General features: G+C 42.9%; 4 protein-coding genes across 9 annotated transcripts; 3 read left to right on the top strand and 1 right to left on the bottom strand.

Annotated features, from left to right (window-relative positions):
• The first annotated feature begins 1979 nt into the window (after positions 1 to 1979).
• On the top strand, positions 1980 to 4558 carry LOC115669014 (protein ACCELERATED CELL DEATH 6-like). The gene is made up of 4 exons (XM_056307004.1): positions 1980 to 2339; positions 2422 to 2853; positions 3131 to 3663; positions 3839 to 4558. The coding sequence occupies exons 1-4, from the start codon at positions 2063 to 2065 to the stop codon at positions 4556 to 4558; spliced, it is 1962 nt and encodes a 653-aa protein (XP_056162979.1). The 5' UTR covers positions 1980 to 2062.
• Positions 4559 to 5883: 1325 nt separating this feature from the next.
• LOC115669578 (probable ribonuclease P/MRP protein subunit POP5) lies at positions 5884 to 8677 on the bottom strand. 5 transcript variants are annotated; one of them, XM_056306970.1, is made up of 5 exons: positions 8541 to 8677; positions 8036 to 8239; positions 7802 to 7939; positions 7148 to 7333; positions 5884 to 6721 (listed from the first exon to the last, which is right to left on the bottom strand). In XM_056306970.1, the coding sequence occupies exons 2-4, from the start codon at positions 8211 to 8213 to the stop codon at positions 7185 to 7187; spliced, it is 465 nt and encodes a 154-aa protein (XP_056162945.1). In that variant the 5' UTR covers positions 8214 to 8239; positions 8541 to 8677; the 3' UTR covers positions 5884 to 6721; positions 7148 to 7184. The 5 variants fall into 5 exon arrangements, with proteins under 5 accessions (XP_056162945.1, XP_056162942.1, XP_056162944.1 ...); XM_056306967.1 differs by having other exon boundaries at positions 8470 to 8618; XM_056306969.1 differs by lacking the exon at positions 8541 to 8677 and adding an exon at positions 8336 to 8476.
• Positions 8678 to 10621: 1944 nt separating this feature from the next.
• Positions 10622 to 11376, top strand: LOC115661483 (uncharacterized). The gene has a single exon (XM_056306957.1). The coding sequence runs from the start codon at positions 10622 to 10624 to the stop codon at positions 11057 to 11059; it is 438 nt and encodes a 145-aa protein (XP_056162932.1). The 3' UTR covers positions 11060 to 11376.
• A 1515-nt stretch (positions 11377 to 12891) lies between these two features.
• LOC115661474 (pathogenesis-related thaumatin-like protein 3.5) lies at positions 12892 to 15615 on the top strand. 2 transcript variants are annotated; one of them, XM_056306955.1, is made up of 3 exons: positions 12892 to 14525; positions 14693 to 14960; positions 15063 to 15615. In XM_056306955.1, the coding sequence occupies exons 1-3, from the start codon at positions 14036 to 14038 to the stop codon at positions 15139 to 15141; spliced, it is 837 nt and encodes a 278-aa protein (XP_056162930.1). In that variant the 5' UTR covers positions 12892 to 14035; the 3' UTR covers positions 15142 to 15615. The 2 variants fall into 2 exon arrangements, with proteins under 2 accessions (XP_056162930.1, XP_056162931.1); XM_056306956.1 differs by having other exon boundaries at positions 15041 to 15615.
• Positions 15616 to 15643: the final 28 nt, after the last annotated feature.

The following is a 15643-nucleotide window of genomic DNA, read 5'->3' as shown; positions in this document are numbered from 1 at the left end:
CTATGTGCATTGTTCCGAATATAATTCCAGATTTTAGGGTCGTAACCATTGTACCAATTCAAGCATATTGATGATCAAGAAGACGAATATCAAGTAGTGCCATTTTTGTCACAATAGGCAATCCTTTTTTGTCATAGGAATTGAGGGCAAGGTAAATTATTCCAAAATGAAGATGCTTGTATATCTGCTGTATCCATTAATGAGGAAACTCATGAGTGATTTGGAGTTTAACAAATGGTTATGTCCAAGTACAGGGGATTGGGTGCTGATCAAAACTACACGACTGGACATATCTCTTAACTTTTTGAAGTTATGTGGAATGAATTAATTTTAGAGTTTATGGATGAGAAAGAGGTGGGTTTAGGAAAGGCGAAGTGTTTTAATCCATCCTTCATTTCACGCGAATTTCACTAGCATTCCGTTACTATCTACTTCGCACCTACCCATCTGTTGTCTCTTTCTTTCTCTCCGTCACTTCGTTGTCAACGTCACGAGAAGAAAGAGAAGGACGAGGCCGTGGGCCATCTCCTCGTCTATAAATACTCCACTCACTCCACGTCCCTCTCGGGTTTGCCTTCAGGATAGAGAGAGGGAAAGAGGTTGCAGAGCGACAGAGAGAGGAGGAGGAAGGCATTGTGTTGGAACCGAGGAGGGTGGTGAGTGGCTTTGTTTTGGTTTGATCAGCTTTCTTTCATGTAGTTTATGGGTTTTTTCTGATCATGGCGATGTAGTTCAGCTGTGGAATTTCTTGGTTCTGGTCTTTGTTGGCGTGAAGGTCGTCTTCATTTATGTCTGTGTATTCTTGTCCGTGCGATACTTTTTGGGCATCATTTGCCGTGGGATGATTATGTTGTATGCTCTGTGTAGTGAAGGAGGATCTATTATTTTTAGTGATTCAAATCTAGGAGGTGTCTAGATAAATTCTTTTATTTAATCTAAATCTTGTGACTGACGTATTTCAATTTTTTTTTATATTTCTAAGTATACAAATATATTTTTTGTATAATTTTTTGAAATTTAAATTTCAGTAAAAGAGTTAAAAAGAAAATTTTAACGAAGAGGTAATTCTGAGCAAACAAGCCTTTACCAATTACCACAGCCATGTAACAATTTTTTTTCCCATGGGGTGCTTAAGTGACGTCACCCGTAAAGGTAAGAAAGACAAGGAAGCAACGATGAACGGACCGCTGCGTTGAGCCTTTTCTTTTAATAGTTTTATTAGGCAGTGGACTGTTGGGGCAAAAGAACTCTAGTCATTTTTACTTTTGGGATTAAATTCTAAACCATCCCTACTATGATATCAACATATTAAAAATTTTTTTTATATCACAAAAAATCCAAAACTCCGCTAATTGTGACACCAATACACTAAATTTTTTTGGTGTCACCAAAACTCTTAAACTATACCAATTGTACCAATACCTTAATTTTTTTTTGTTATACTAGTACAAGTTTGAGTATAGGTGAGACGATAAAAAATTTGGAATATTGATGTTACAGTGGACGGGATCTAGAGTTTTTAAGCCTTTTCTTTTGAGAGAATTATGAGGGAATCGGTTGAATCAATGTACGAACTGTGGTCTTTTTACTTTTTTTTTTAATTGTTCCTTTGCAATTTGATTTTTATTGAATGTGAAGTATCTAAAATGGTTTTCAAATATACAAATATTGACACATACAACGATGTAATTATTTTCCCGATTTTTTAAATTTTGAAATAATATTTGAAACTTTGACGAGAAGGTGGACAAATAACTTTCAATTCAAAAGAGAAAATGCAAGAAATCCAACCTGCCTCTAATTTCTTTGCTCTGAATCGGATGATGAGCAACATAGTAATAATATTATAAGGGGAGATTTTTTTTTTTGCTTTCTTATTACTGGTCGTCCTAAGGAAATATCTGTGGCAGAAAGTGGACCCGTCGGTAAATTGTGGGTTGTGGGGAGGTTCATTAAAGCCAATCAAGTTAAACTCGACTTGTCGCTATAAATCTGCTAAATTTGAGTCTTTGGACACCAGGCCAATTCGCTGAAAGTCACAGGCATAGTCACGCACGGAGAGATGGATGTGAAGTTGTCTATAGATGACCAGGAGATTTGGAAGCAGAGAAGGCAGAGACTGGAAGCACTAAACCGGGCCTTCCCGAGCCAGCAACAGCACGATCCTGCACAACACGACAAGATTATGGATCCTGTGCTGTACTCGGCCGCGAAGAAAGGAGACGTCGACGAGTTCATCAGAGCCCTGGAGGATCATTGCGCCAAGGAAAGAGTGTCGTTGCCCATCCTTCTCAAGCTACATAGCCCCTCCAAGAATACATTGCTTCACGCTGCAGCAGGTATATTAACAAGGTTGTGAGCGTGCATTTTAATGTTCCCAAACTTTCGCGCTCAAATTAACCTGACATCATTGGAATTCAGAGAGCAGCGATGATATTGTCAGAGCGGTCATCGATTTCGTCCCTAAGCACTTGATCTCCTGTCAAAACTCCAGAGGAGAGACGCCGCTTCACATTGCGGCTAGAGCCGGGAAAGCCGGTGCAGTGAAGCTTCTCCTTCCTCGGGGGAACCCAACTTGCACTAACCACAGCGGCAACACCGCTCTGCACGAAGCAGTGAGGAAACACCGTTATGAGGTGATCTGTTGGCTGGTGAGTGAGGACCCCAATACGCTGTATCATCAGAATAAGGAAAGCAAGTCTCCATGGTGCCTAGCAGTCGAAACAGGGGACTTGGAGGTTCTCGAGCTCTTGTTGAGAACGCCAAACGATGGCGAAGACCAGAGTAGATCAGAAAGTCAAAGGGTTTGCGGCATGTCACCCGTTCATGTTGCCATTCTGCACAAGAGAATGGGTAAATCCTACCTCCGCGCTCTCGCTTATTCTTTGAACTTCCTAATCAGTCTATTGTTTTCTTCATTTTGGTTTCACTAGTGGAAAAATCAAGTTTCACAAGCAAAGTTCTAGTAATGAGGCAAATGCACATATGGTAGGATAGCTTAACATCCTAAGGGACAAGATTATGAGTCGACTACCGATGATTTCGATCGTCTAGAACGGGATCAACCCCTGTTGAAGAATTACGGACATCGTGTTCATCCCAAATGATTAACTTCTTGCGTTATATTTAGATATGCTGAAGAAGATGTGGGAAAAGAAGCCGTGGCTATTTCAATTGAGAGATGCGGGAGACGGCACTCCACTCCACTTTGCAGCGTACGACAATTATCTCGATGGAGTCAAGTTCTTGATCAAGAAGTTTCCAACAAGCGCCCTGGAGCAAGACGGGATGGGCTATCTCCCTATCCATGTTGCCTGCATAAGGGATCGAGTCGGGATCGTCAAGGAGCTACTTCAGCAGTGGATAGACCCCGCAGAGTTTGCAGCTAGGCTAGGACAAAACATTCTTCACGTGTCAGCGAGGCACGGAAGCATTGCAACTGTCAAATACATACTGGCGAATCCCAAATTTGGTCACCTCATAAATGCAAGAGATTTTGACGGGAATACACCTCTGCATCTGGCTGCGTTGCACTGCCAACCTTCGGTCCTGTTTCTTGCACGAGACATAAAAGTTGATCTTAAGCTGGTCAATAACAATAACATGACGGCTCTCGACGTGGTAGAGCAGGACAATAAAGTAATTCCTCCTCCCCTTGGGAAGGTACGACCTTTTACACTTTTCTCACGGGTAATCATTTGTTGTACCAATTAGGAACAGAACAAGAACATAAAATAGGGAGGCATGTCATTTAGTTTGCTCTCACCCACATCTATAATTTAGTTGCCAAAATCATAATGTGTTTTTTTTTTTTAATTCTTCAACCCACTTCTTGTAGAGATTTACGTGGATAACTTTGGTATCTGCCGGAACACGAAAAAGTGGAGAATTAGCTATCTGCAAGACAACCGGCCGGCACCCACGGAAACGACCTGAACCGATGGGATTGGAGAGATATAGGGACATAGCAGATTCTTTCGCGGTCGTGCTGGCGCTCGTGGCCTCTGTCACTTTCACTTCTGGTTTTTCCGTTCCCGGAGGATATAATGGTTCTGAAGGAGATGCTGGAATCCCCATATTGCTCCACAAAGCCATGTACAATGTCTTTGTGATTTGCAACTCCATCGCCATGTATAGCTCGATCACGGCGCTCGCAGTGCTCATCTGGTACCGAGTTAATGATCCTTCCGTGGGGCAAACTGTCATTTTCTTGTCAATTCTCCCATTATGGACAACTCTTTTGGCAATGCCTCTAGCATTCATGGCGGGCATCTACGTGACAGTATCCAAACTCACTTGGCTTTCTATTTTTGGCTTGGTCTTGGGATCTGTCGCCCTCCTCACTATCTTCGATATCTTCATGTTGATACATATACCGCTTGGGTCCAGACATCCTCTCATTCGTCCGTTCACCGACACAGTGCTTCTTTTGGGTATTTCAATATCAGGGGGAGACACTGCAGGGAGTGGGACTGCGGGACCTGCAGCTACATCCGTGCCCACAGCTACATCCATCCAGGGCACTCGCGATGATAACCTACACCCCCCACTTGGATAGATCATTTAGCGTTTACGTTCCAGAAAAATGGCGTCTGATCCAGCCTCGAATCTATTAATCTCTTGTTAATTATGTACCGATGTCTGTACCTTTAACTTCTTCTTAGTTACATCAGCTGCTGTTGTTTCAATTTGGCTAGCCTACCTATTTGCGGTCAGAATTTGTGGTGTCTGCAATTTCAGTGATCCAAAGTACTTTGTAATAGCTACCCGATGATATCAATAAATAAGTGCAAAGTTTGGCAGAATGGAGTTTTGTAATTGAATTGCATCATCACGAAGTTCTATTCCCTTTCTCTTTGCTTAACATTGTTTAGACACATACGCTTACATTATTTAGAAAAGAAAGTGAATTGTCTCATTCAATTTAATATAATGTTTTCAGGAGAATATATTAGCATCGGTTTGCCTTATTAATTGGGATGTTAATGATGTATTGGTCAATTAATCTAAACTCACCAAGTAATGATTTTATCTGTTTTGCCCTTTTACATTATTGACATATAATGTTTCTAGTTATAATAAAATAAGGATTAAGAGAATTGCGCAGGGTGACATCTGCTCTCTATTTTTTCAAGCTTTCAATTTACCTATATATTTATTGATGTACACCTATGATATATGATCTCATATACATTATATTATATTATATTTACATATAGGAAAGAGGATTTTGTTCACTAAATAAGGATCCTTAATTAATTTATCCCTATAGCTGTCTTATGGATGCTATTTTCACTTTTAATTTGCTTTGTGAACTGAAAATTGAGAGGTCAAATTAGTGATGAGAACTATTCATTACGTTCTGTGGTCCAGTTAACATGATGATTATTAGTCTACATTACTAAGTATTTTCAGTGAAATTTCTCAAACTGTTTTGAGGAGATATCTTGCATTTTCCTGTATTTGGTTTTTATACTCCTTTTCATTCTGATGCTGATAGTATTTTCCATAACTCGAGGAACATCTGCATTTTTTGTACGTGCTTAGTAGTTTACAACTCCGTGTGTCAAGGTTTTAGCAAAAAAACTCCGTCAGTCAGAGGCCATCATTGAGAGCAGCAAATGTACAATCGGCACAAATTCTTTCTAGCATTTTCATGTTCTCGTGATTTGGTTTTAAGTCCATTACATCATAAAAAACCAATGAAACAAATCAATAAATTCATTACAACATACTATAATGACTTCTATTACTGAATTATATTGATACAGATAACAGACTATTCAGCTCTAACAGAGTAGTTCCTCTATGCCAGTTTAGTAGTTGGAACGTAAAGATAACAAAGATGACACGGTATAAACAGTGACACTAAGGAACCCTTCATTAGCCCCAATCATCTTGCTACTTTCCTTTGAGTTTCAAAATGTGAAAGGGATGAGAGAAATCACATTAAGCAAACCCGATCTGACTATCATTAACTCATATCTGATCATAAATGACTTTGAATCATGAGGACAATAAAGATGAATGACACCTTCATGAACTTCCTTAATAGATAGAACCTTTATCAGGCTTGTGTGAATGATGTCGACGATTATGACACAAGCACATTAATTGATATCATACAAAATTAATACTTGAAATAGAACTTGCTGAATTTGATTCCGTTCTTTCCGCGTGGCCAGACTCGCATACAATACATCAGAGTCAAAGAACATGTAAACCCCCAATCCCAACTAAAAGAAGACTGTTTTGAGAATACCCCAAAATTGTCCCATGGAGTTGAGGGCAATCAGACTCAAGTCAAGACCAGTGCATAATGCCTGCAAGCACCATAACCAGTACCAGCAATTGCTCAAACAATATTTCTTTCGGGTTCACTCAGTAGCGAATGCTTTATCTTCCATACTGCATCTTGAACCTTGGTGGAAATCTAACTGCACGGATCAATCAAACCTGTATGATCGACTATCTGTGAGTCCGCTAGTTTCAGTAATGGTGATTTTATCCATGGACAAGATGAGGTCTAGGCATGCATATCAAGTCACCATAAAGATCACCTGGCGTGTCTGATGTACAGGATATGAACTTACAAGAGAAGAGGGCTTGGGGGGCTTGGGGGGCTTGAGAAGCTTGGGGAGCTTGGGGAAGAAAAGGAAAGTTATGATCCATAAGCTGAAAGTTGAAAAGGGTTTCTCACTTGCGCTGCTTCAGATTAAACCTGCAAAGACGGTGACATCGAAGATCGAATAAGACATAAAGCCTAGAAGTTATAATAAGATCAACGGGCAAATAATGCACTGAGAACAGTCATATATAAGTAATTTATGAGATATAATACATATGCATACAGATACATTTCTCTTGCGGATAAGCAGATTATGTAAGATGTGGGAAAACCAAATTCAACTACTTTTGAAACCTCAGTCACCAAAGTCTAATTTGGAATATCAAATGCACATGTTGTCCAGTAAAATTTCATGACATTCATCAACACTCCAAAGAAACAAGGACAAGATTCTTGCCAACAAACCAACATGTACATCATTTAGAGATTCAGCTCAGGGGCTTAAATTACATGCTACTGCATTGAAACTCGAAATCTAAGAAAAGGAAAAAAGAAAACAAAAACTGCACAAGATCATACCAGTCAATGGCACGTACACTGTACAAATGCAGCGCTCCTAGTGCTCCAAAATTTTTATCTTTTCTTGGCAGTTGTGCATCTGCTGGATCACCTCAGGCGAGAGACGAGACCCCCGCACAAGCTTGTACTGCTCAAATTTCAACTCATCACACTTCAAGGCAGCCTTTTTACAGGCCTTGACACTTCCTGGCACCAATAGAGATCTCACTCAATTAGCTTCCAGGAAAAGAATTCCCTCTTACCACCGTATAATCACACATGCCATGATCAGATGGAAAAGAAATGCCAGCTAATGACCTCACATGAAAGTTTCGCAATAACGGCACTGGAAATTCAGCGCCATTATGCTTTCAAAGTTTAAGATTCGGTTAACGTGGCTCATCCAAAGAAACACAGTTTAATAATCCAGATGCTATTCTTCTCGTGTCAAGGTGTATGGAGACAAGATAATTTTTACAAAGATAGTCGCGAGAGAAAATTTCGCGCATTTGCATAATAGTCTAAGCTCAACCACAGCAAAAGCCAATCATACTAACCTATCCTATGTACCATCACTAGAAGCAGAATACAGCACAAATTCTACGATTCGACTCGACAAGCAAAGGACGAGTCTTGCGGCATTCAACATCCCGCTCGGCACTTAGTATGACTCACCGCTCAAGTCGAGTAAATTGAACAGCACCGGGCAATTTCCAACGCTTGTGACCAAGGTGATTGCGGCCCAAACCTTCTGGTGCTCCTCCCTAGAAGCTCTGACAATGCAAAGCTTCGTGATGGGATTCACATACTTGACTGCACGAACAATCACATGGTTGACAACGACCGAATCACGGAACTTGGTAGCAAAATAACAAAGAAATTAACCTCCAAACAACACCTACTAAGTACCTTGAAAGGATCCGAGAGACGACGCGAGACCGCACTCCCCGAAGTTGACGAGGATGCTGTCCCTTATCGCTTTGGACACGTTGAATTGAGTGAGTATGATGGGGTCATCGACCCCGAGCTCCCGATTCGGATCCAAGAAGACCTCCATCACCATGTACCGGTTCTTGAATCCCACCATGATCTCAGCCCAGCTGTTTCAGAACCCTAGCAACGCAGAATAGATGAACACAGGTAAAAAGGTACGAACTTGCTCGGAAGGATCGAGGCGATACACATCGGAGACGAAAGGGGGTAGCGTACGGTTTTAGCTTCAGGCGTTCCACGATTCTACATCGGTTCCCGGGCGGGCCGGTTCCCAACCTAGAACCGGGAACCGGCGGCCGTGATCTCCAGACTACCGATCAGAGTCGCAGAATGCACAGATCACGGCTTACCAATTCCTATGAACAAAAGCCAAAAGAACCGCTTCGCCGCCGCTCGACACGCAAAGGTACACCTTCCTTACCTCTTTCTGCCTGCGATCAAACCCGCGAAACCTCAAAGCTCAGACTTGTCCAGATCTCACGGCACCACAATCAGCCTCACCAAGAAATTTAGGGGCTCCCTTGCGTGACGACGGCGACGGCGGCGAGCGCGAGAGAGGGAAGACCGAGCGGCGAGCGGGAAGACTGAGCGCGCGGCCAGCGGCGATAGCTACAGAGATAAAAAGGGCGTCGCGAGCTGAGCACGTGAAATCGGGAACCGGCCGGTTCGGTCTAGTCCGTCCGGTTTTCGGGCTAGACCGGGTCCATGCTCACCCTGGTTCTATGGGCCACTGGGCCTCTACAAAAAAGCCCAATTAGGTGAAGCGATTTTGGGCCTGAGCTTTCCGGGGCTCTCGAGGGCCCACCGACCATCGCGGCGCCGTTCAACAGGCCCAGTTGACCGGGCGCGCTTTCCTCTCCGTCCGCGACGCGGAGGGGCGACACGTGGCGGGCGAGGAAAGGGGGGGAGACCGTTCAAAAAGTCCACCCTAGACTCTCCCCCCTTCATTTTCTCCCAATCAGGAAGCAAGACAAAAAAAAAAAAAGAAAAAAAAAAGGGAAACCCAAAAAAAAAAGAAGCAAAAACGTTTGGAATTAAAGTTTAGAGAGAGTGGGAGAGACGTTAGACACGTGACAGTGAACGCTGGTTAATGTTTCCGCTTTATAATATCATCCACTTTCTTTTTCCTTTTTTTCCCTTTTTCTTCATTTTCTTTATTATGATTATTATTCCCCCTGAAGGGACGGTACCCGATCTGACAAATTTACCCCTTCATTTCGCACGAATTTCGCCCGCATTTCATCTCTATCTACTTCTCTCCTGCTCGTTGGTTATGTCCCTCCCTCTCCCTCGCGCACTTCTTCGTCAACGTCACGAGAAGAACGAGAGAGAGGGACGAGGCCCCCCCACCTCCCGCTGGGGCCCCTTCCTCTTCCTCTATAAATACTCCGCTCACTCCCCCGTTCCCTCTTTGCTTTGCTTTCAGGATAGAGAGAGAAAGAGGTTAGAGAGAGAGAGAGAGAGAGAGTGTCTGTGTGTGGAGGGAGGGGGCAGAGGGAAGGCGCTGTTGTTCTGTTGGGTTCCGAGGGGAGGGCCGGAGGCGTTTCCGTGGCTTCACGAGCTGGTGAGTGTGCTTTTACGTTCAGCTTTTGTCCGTGCGATTCGTGGGTCTTTCGTCTTTTCTCTGGTCATGGTGGTGTGGCGTGGGGTGTGGTGTGGTTCGGCTGTAGAGTTTTGTTGGGGTCCTGGTCTTGTTGACCCGGAAGAGGGTCTTCGTTTTCGTCGTGTGTGTTGTCCGTGGGATGCTTTTTTGGGCATGGTGTGCCGTGGGGTGATTAGGTTTCTGCCAGTTGCGTGCTCGTGTGGCGTAGATCTGGTGGAGAGATCTTAGCTGGTGTTCCTAATTATGGGTTGGCGATAGAGGAGGGGTTAGTGAAATGCTTCGTATGAGACAGGGTCTGCGAGAATTAGCCGTTTTGAGTTGGGAGCTGCGATTGTGTTTCGAGGAGAAACTGACCCACCTCCTTCTTTATTACTCCCTCCGAGTCTCTATGGCGAAATTAAGATCTTGGCTATATGTTGTGTGTTCAGCTTACAGGGACTCTCTCTCTCTCTCTCTCTCTCTCCCTCTCTCAATGGTCTCCAGTATAAATATAGAGAGCAGGTGGGACCTGTATTTGCCTTTTTTGGCCTTTGAATAGTTCTGTTTTCTCCAGCTATTGCTTATAATCTGCGGTCCTTTGAGCTTGCCCTGCTCATTCTCCCCACCCTCTCTGTCTCTTTTCCATTACCCTCCATTATTGCCCATATTGTGTTTTGAAAAGATGAACAAAGCACCGAGATGCCTTGCGGTTGTGGAAGGCGATGATGATGCGAGTGGTGAAAGATAAAATGATAATAAACTTGAAGAATTTGACAGCTTTCCTACACCGTTTACCCTTTCGTGGAAAGTTTGATCATTTTTTTCATTATTTGTTGGGCTCTGCAGAACATTCCCGGGGGAAGGTGTTAGCGTTTGGGATATAGTCTTGGAGTTAACGAGTTTCTAGTCGAAGGAAAGCAATGGAGGTATGTGGCAAATCCATCGTAGCAGGGGCTGGGAATATTATTTATCTGTCAACTATTTTAGGCCGAGATGGGCCTATTCCAGTCCACAAATGCGATCGGAAATGCCAAAACGAACATGTGTGTGGAAACATGTACCTTTGTAAACTGACAGGACTGACACACATCTGTGACAAGAATTGTAACCAGAGGATTTTGTATGATAACCATAGTTCACTTTGCCTAGCAAGCGGCAAGATTTTCCCTCTTACACCAACTGAGGAACAGGCTGTGAGAGGCGTCCGTAGGAAGCTTGATGCTGAAAGTTCTTCCTCCGAAAGCTGTGCTTTTAAGCGCAGGCGTGATGCACAGTTTCATCCTTCTCCATTTGAGAGATCCTTCTCTGCTGTCAGTCCTATCTGCAGCCAAGTTGGAGACGGGATGGACATGAGCTAGATTATCAATAATTGTCTTTATGCTATGTTGCTTCTGCAACATTTTCTCCTTTCCTTGAACTTATGTCGAAGAACTTAATGCGGATACTCAAAAATGGCAGGCTTGATATGTCCTGCCTTTTGTAGGAGCACCTTATTTCTACTGTTGTTTAATGCAAACTTGGCTAACTATTTCTAGATAAATTTTCTTTCTCTAGTCCGGCGTTGATGCCAATATTGTAGTTGAACTCTGTCACTCATTGTATAACAGTTTCTGAGCTGTAACTATCCCGTGGTGCTTCTGGTCAATGCGCTGGTCGTTGCACCATTATTTTCCTTGACTCCCTCTTTTTCTGTTCTTGATGGCGTTTCCCTTTCTTTTCCAGATTGAGTGGGAACAGGGAGGAAGGTTATGTGTAATGTCAAAGGTGTAGAAGAGATTATTAACCGATAGCTCTTAGCTCTTCTTTTAATTTAATCTGTTGTTTTTCCAGATATGTGATGGTTATAATCCATTGGTTTGTCAAATTTGACCACCGTTGACCAATGCAGGGCTGCTTTTCCAAGTTCCCAGATCAAGGGCAATATAGAATTGTATGGTTGAAACTTGGCTTCATTTCTTAATGCATATTTTGTGTACTTATGAGTGTGGAGAGAGAGAGAGAGAGTGAGCGAGCGATAATTTATCTCTTAAGTCGTTTCCTTTTTGTTGCATTTCATGTTTATCCTTGGCTGTTTTTTCTTGGGTGTTGATGTTCTACATGGTAATTTTGCAGGGTTGAAGCATGTGCACTTTCAGGAGAGTTTTAACTTATCTGCTGAATATTGATGAATGACCTATTTTCCTCTAAATTTTCTGAAGTTTAAAGATCTGGAGCTTTTAGTTTATTTGTGTTCATTTTTCGTATGTAGGTAATTGATTCTCCAGCGGCAGTCGTCCAGAGTTATCACTCAGGAAGAAGACGAGAACAGTGCAGATCGTGGTGTCCTGATATGCAAATCCCAGGCGGACTTAATGGAGATGAACGGAAATGTGCATTATCGTTCTCCATGTGGCTTCAAAAGCTTGGAATCATGTGTAGCAACTGAGAAATGCTGGGATTTGTTCTGGAGTTTGTCTTCTTCAGCACAAAGAATTCCAAATGTTTGAAAAGGGAAAACTTCATGGTTCCTACTTGGCTCCTTTTGGACATCTTTGTTTGCGTCGCAAACATTCTCTATGGTGGACTATTGACAGTTTGGTTAAGGTCGGTGCCCCATCTTTGGGAAGCCAGAGAAGTGGACGTCCCAAAAAGGCCAGCGGAGAGTTAGGTTACTTTCTAACGGCAACGCTACTGGAACCCATCTGTCTGTATATACACATGAAGAGATACTTTTGCCTTCATTTGAGTTTGAGAGTCACTGAATCTTTGCGGGTTCCTTGCTCTGCTGACTTGTAGTTAATTTGCAACAGTTTGGTTTGTACTGGGATATTGCTTAACCAAGCTTCTGCTGATCCTGGAAAATGAGATGTGAAAGTCAACCTAGTGCAGTTTGTCCTGTGTTTTCCCCCCTTAGCAAAATCTTGCCTCACTTCTCTGTTCAATCTGTATTTGTTCTTAAAACTATCTGCTCTATGTATACAGGCCTAAGATGGGATTGCTTTCTCCATTTTTTCTATCTTTTCGATTTGTGCAATACAAAGAGAGGCTGTTATTATTGTTCATTCTCTGTCTTGTCTCTGGTCTTTCTTCACGGTTGCTTGTTGAATTATGGAGTGACAGGCCCAAGATGGGATTGCTTTCTGCAGTTTTTTAAGCCTTTCAATATATGCAATACAAATAGAGGCTGGTATTATCGATATTTCTTTGTCTTGTCACTGTTCTTTCTTCATGTTTGTTTGTCGAATTATGAAGTGACTATGCATGTGCAACGTACCCACTGTCATTATTTCTCTGTCTTTTCTCTGATTTTTCTTCATGGTTGCTTGTTGAATTATGAAGTGACTATGCATGTGCAACGTACCCACTGGTGCCCCGTTGGCATGAAAGACTTGGTCAGTATTTTCAATGCCCAGGCATTCTTGTTTTGAAAGATGGTTGGGAAGATGGTTGAAACAGGCGCATTGTTGTGGTGGTGAGCGTTTTAATCATTAGGAATGAACAATTGTTTTTCTACTGTCATGCCTGGTCTTTGACGGAAAAAGAGTCGCTGTATATTTGCAGCTAGGCCCAGATAGAAGTATATCTTTTTCTGCTAATTAAACGGTTATTAGTTGAACAGCCCTGTGAGATGGGACTTTGTGATCCCAGAATTTTACTGGGAACTTCTGTTTTACTGCAACCATCGTATGGTATCTGTTTAAACAATTTCTGGGTTTGCAACAGAACATTCAGTGCCATTTGTAGTGTTCTAACATTCTGCCAATCTGATTGAGTGGTTAATGCTCTTTCGAGCGATGGATGGTAGATTGAAGTGGAGGACTACTAAAACGGATAGGTAGCTTTCGCTAAAGAAAACATTTACAAACTCAATCTTGAGATCCAAGCAGACAAACTTTTGTTCAGCTCAAATGTATCTTCGTGAAGGCAAAATTCACTTTAGTATAGAACAATGTTCTCTGCTGAGAAAGAAGATGGAATCGCCCTTTTTTGAATGAAATCTTACTTACAGTAGCATCTAATCAAAGCCATCTGATTCGCTACAAAGGGATTCGAAGGTGATTCCAAAGGATGGAGAGAACGTTTCATGACACATCCCAATCCTATGCAAAAGCCAAAGAAAGGAATTGCTTCTTCATGAGGCCTATCAGGCTAAAAGGAAATGCTAAACCCAGAAGGGTCATATTGCGGCTGAGAAATTCATTGAAGCAACGTAACACTATCTACACAATTTTCCTCATACTTCCAAGAATCTTAGAAACTGCCATATGTAGGGGCTTACTACAGCCTCATCAACCTATCTGTCCAACCCACCCTTTCTAGAAAATCTCTGTAAAGTAAAGAACTTAGCAAGTACAATGCAAACGAAGTCATCCGACCTCTTGAAAGGTCTCTTCCTCGTCTTCTTCGGTTTCTTCTTTTCTTGCTCCAACTCTTGCACGTTCACCGTAACAAACAACTGCCCCCATACCATATGGCCCGGGACACTCGCAGGAGCCGGGACACCGCAACTTCCGACAACTGGGTTCAGGCTAGACTCTGGCCAGAGCATCCAGATCCCATCCGTTCCAGGATGGTCCGGGAGGATATGGGCAAGGACTGGTTGTACATTCGACGAGTCGGGTGCAGGGACATGCCAAACCGGAGATTGCGCGGGAAGATTGCAGTGCGGCGGTAGTGCCGCAGCCCCTCCAGCTTCGCTATTCGAGATCACCCTCGGTTTAGGCAATGACAAAGACTTCTATGATGTAAGCATAGTCGACGGCTATAATTTGCCCCTTGTTGCGGTGCCACAAGGAGTATATGGCTCCTGTAATGCCACTGGTTGCGTTTCAGATATAAACATGGGTAAGCTAATCTATGATGGTGCGTTTCATTTGGCTAGAACTAAGAGTTTTTGTTCTTAAAGTTTGGCTAGCTCCCGCGAATAAGAACGAAGGATAAGACCTCTAGTTGCTTTGCTCTGGATTGAGCGAGTTGGGAAAAACGAAAATCTGATTTGGCATTATTAACAGGTTGTCCGAAGGAGCTTCAAGTAGTCGGTGGCGAGGGAGGAGACGGAGGAGTTGTCGCATGCAAGAGCGCATGCGGGGCATTTGGGCTAGATGAGTATTGCTGCAGCGGGGAATTTGCTAACCCGACGACCTGTCGCCCCTCGTTCTATTCCACCATCTTCAAGAGAGCTTGCCCGAGGGCTTATAGCTACGCTTTTGATGACGGCACAAGTACCTTCACCTGCAAGGCTTATACCTATGCGATCATTTTCTGCCCCAACTCCAATGGGTATGGTTCTCTGTAAAAACTTGTTCACTCATTCGCAATTTTGCTTTCGAAGTCTTTACTCAAGTTCTGCCTCACAACAGATCCTCGACGTGGACGCTGCAGGGCAAAGAGACCTGATAGCGCATCGACACCCCCTGCAGTAAAAAGCACTAAAAGAAAAGTAGCAAGACCGTGGCGATGACTTCCAGCTCTAGTGTCCTCCTGCCATTTGCAATATCGATTTTCTTCCCAATCCTCGTTCTACTTTATTTGAATCTACCTGATCAGAGTATAGTCTAGACGATCATAGCATACCTGCTGAGAACTTTTATAGTGCCTGAGCAAATACGATACCCGAGTACACCGAAGACTAGGAAGAGAGGTAATAAAGAACCATTTCGAGATGAAAATTGGGATTGCAGAAGGAAGTGTTCACTGCAGGGACCAGTATAGTCTATTCTATAGGCAGAAAAGAAGAAAAGAAGGATCGCCATAGTCCATTATTTATAAAGCATATTGCCCTAAGCCCTCGTGCTAGTTCTTCATTATTACAGCTTCCAATTAGAACACAGAAGTTTAGACAAGCTATGTAAAGCTTCTTGTGGAGTATTTGGCATGTATATTGCAAAAACAAGTTCCTCTTACCATTCTGAATTTGTCATCCAGTTGAAATCCACCGGACTTGTCCCAGTTAAGTATATGGA

This window comes from Syzygium oleosum, unplaced genomic scaffold (assembly GCF_021117445.2).
Source record: "Syzygium oleosum isolate NSW1041296 unplaced genomic scaffold, Sole_v2.1 Sole_v2.49, whole genome shotgun sequence".
Classification (NCBI taxonomy): domain Eukaryota; kingdom Viridiplantae; phylum Streptophyta; class Magnoliopsida; order Myrtales; family Myrtaceae; genus Syzygium; species Syzygium oleosum.
The sequence above is the reverse complement of the archived record's forward strand: the minus strand, read 5'-3'. Positions and strand labels throughout refer to the sequence as shown.

Coding starts and splice junctions, on each gene's coding strand:
- LOC115669578 (XM_056306970.1), bottom strand. CDS start 8,213: ATGGTGGGATTCAAGAACCGGTACATGGTGATGGAGGTCTTCTTGGAT. Junction 7,940..8,035: donor GTCTCTCGGATCCTTTCAAG/GTACTTAGTAGG, acceptor TTGTTCGTGCAG/TCAAGTATGTGAATCCCATC. Junction 7,334..7,801: donor CAATTTACTCGACTTGAGCG/GTGAGTCATACT, acceptor TATTGGTGCCAG/GAAGTGTCAAGGCCTGTAAA.
- LOC115661474 (XM_056306955.1), top strand. CDS start 14,036: ATGCAAACGAAGTCATCCGACCTCTTGAAAGGTCTCTTCCTCGTCTTC. Junction 14,526..14,692: donor CGTTTCAGATATAAACATGG/GTAAGCTAATCT, acceptor CATTATTAACAG/GTTGTCCGAAGGAGCTTCAA. Junction 14,961..15,062: donor TTCTGCCCCAACTCCAATGG/GTATGGTTCTCT, acceptor TGGACGCTGCAG/GGCAAAGAGACCTGATAGCG.
- LOC115669014 (XM_056307004.1), top strand. CDS start 2,063: ATGGATGTGAAGTTGTCTATAGATGACCAGGAGATTTGGAAGCAGAGA. Junction 2,854..3,130: donor CATTCTGCACAAGAGAATGG/GTAAATCCTACC, acceptor CGTTATATTTAG/ATATGCTGAAGAAGATGTGG. Junction 3,664..3,838: donor TTCCTCCTCCCCTTGGGAAG/GTACGACCTTTT, acceptor CACTTCTTGTAG/AGATTTACGTGGATAACTTT.
- LOC115661483 (XM_056306957.1), top strand. CDS start 10,622: ATGGAGGTATGTGGCAAATCCATCGTAGCAGGGGCTGGGAATATTATT.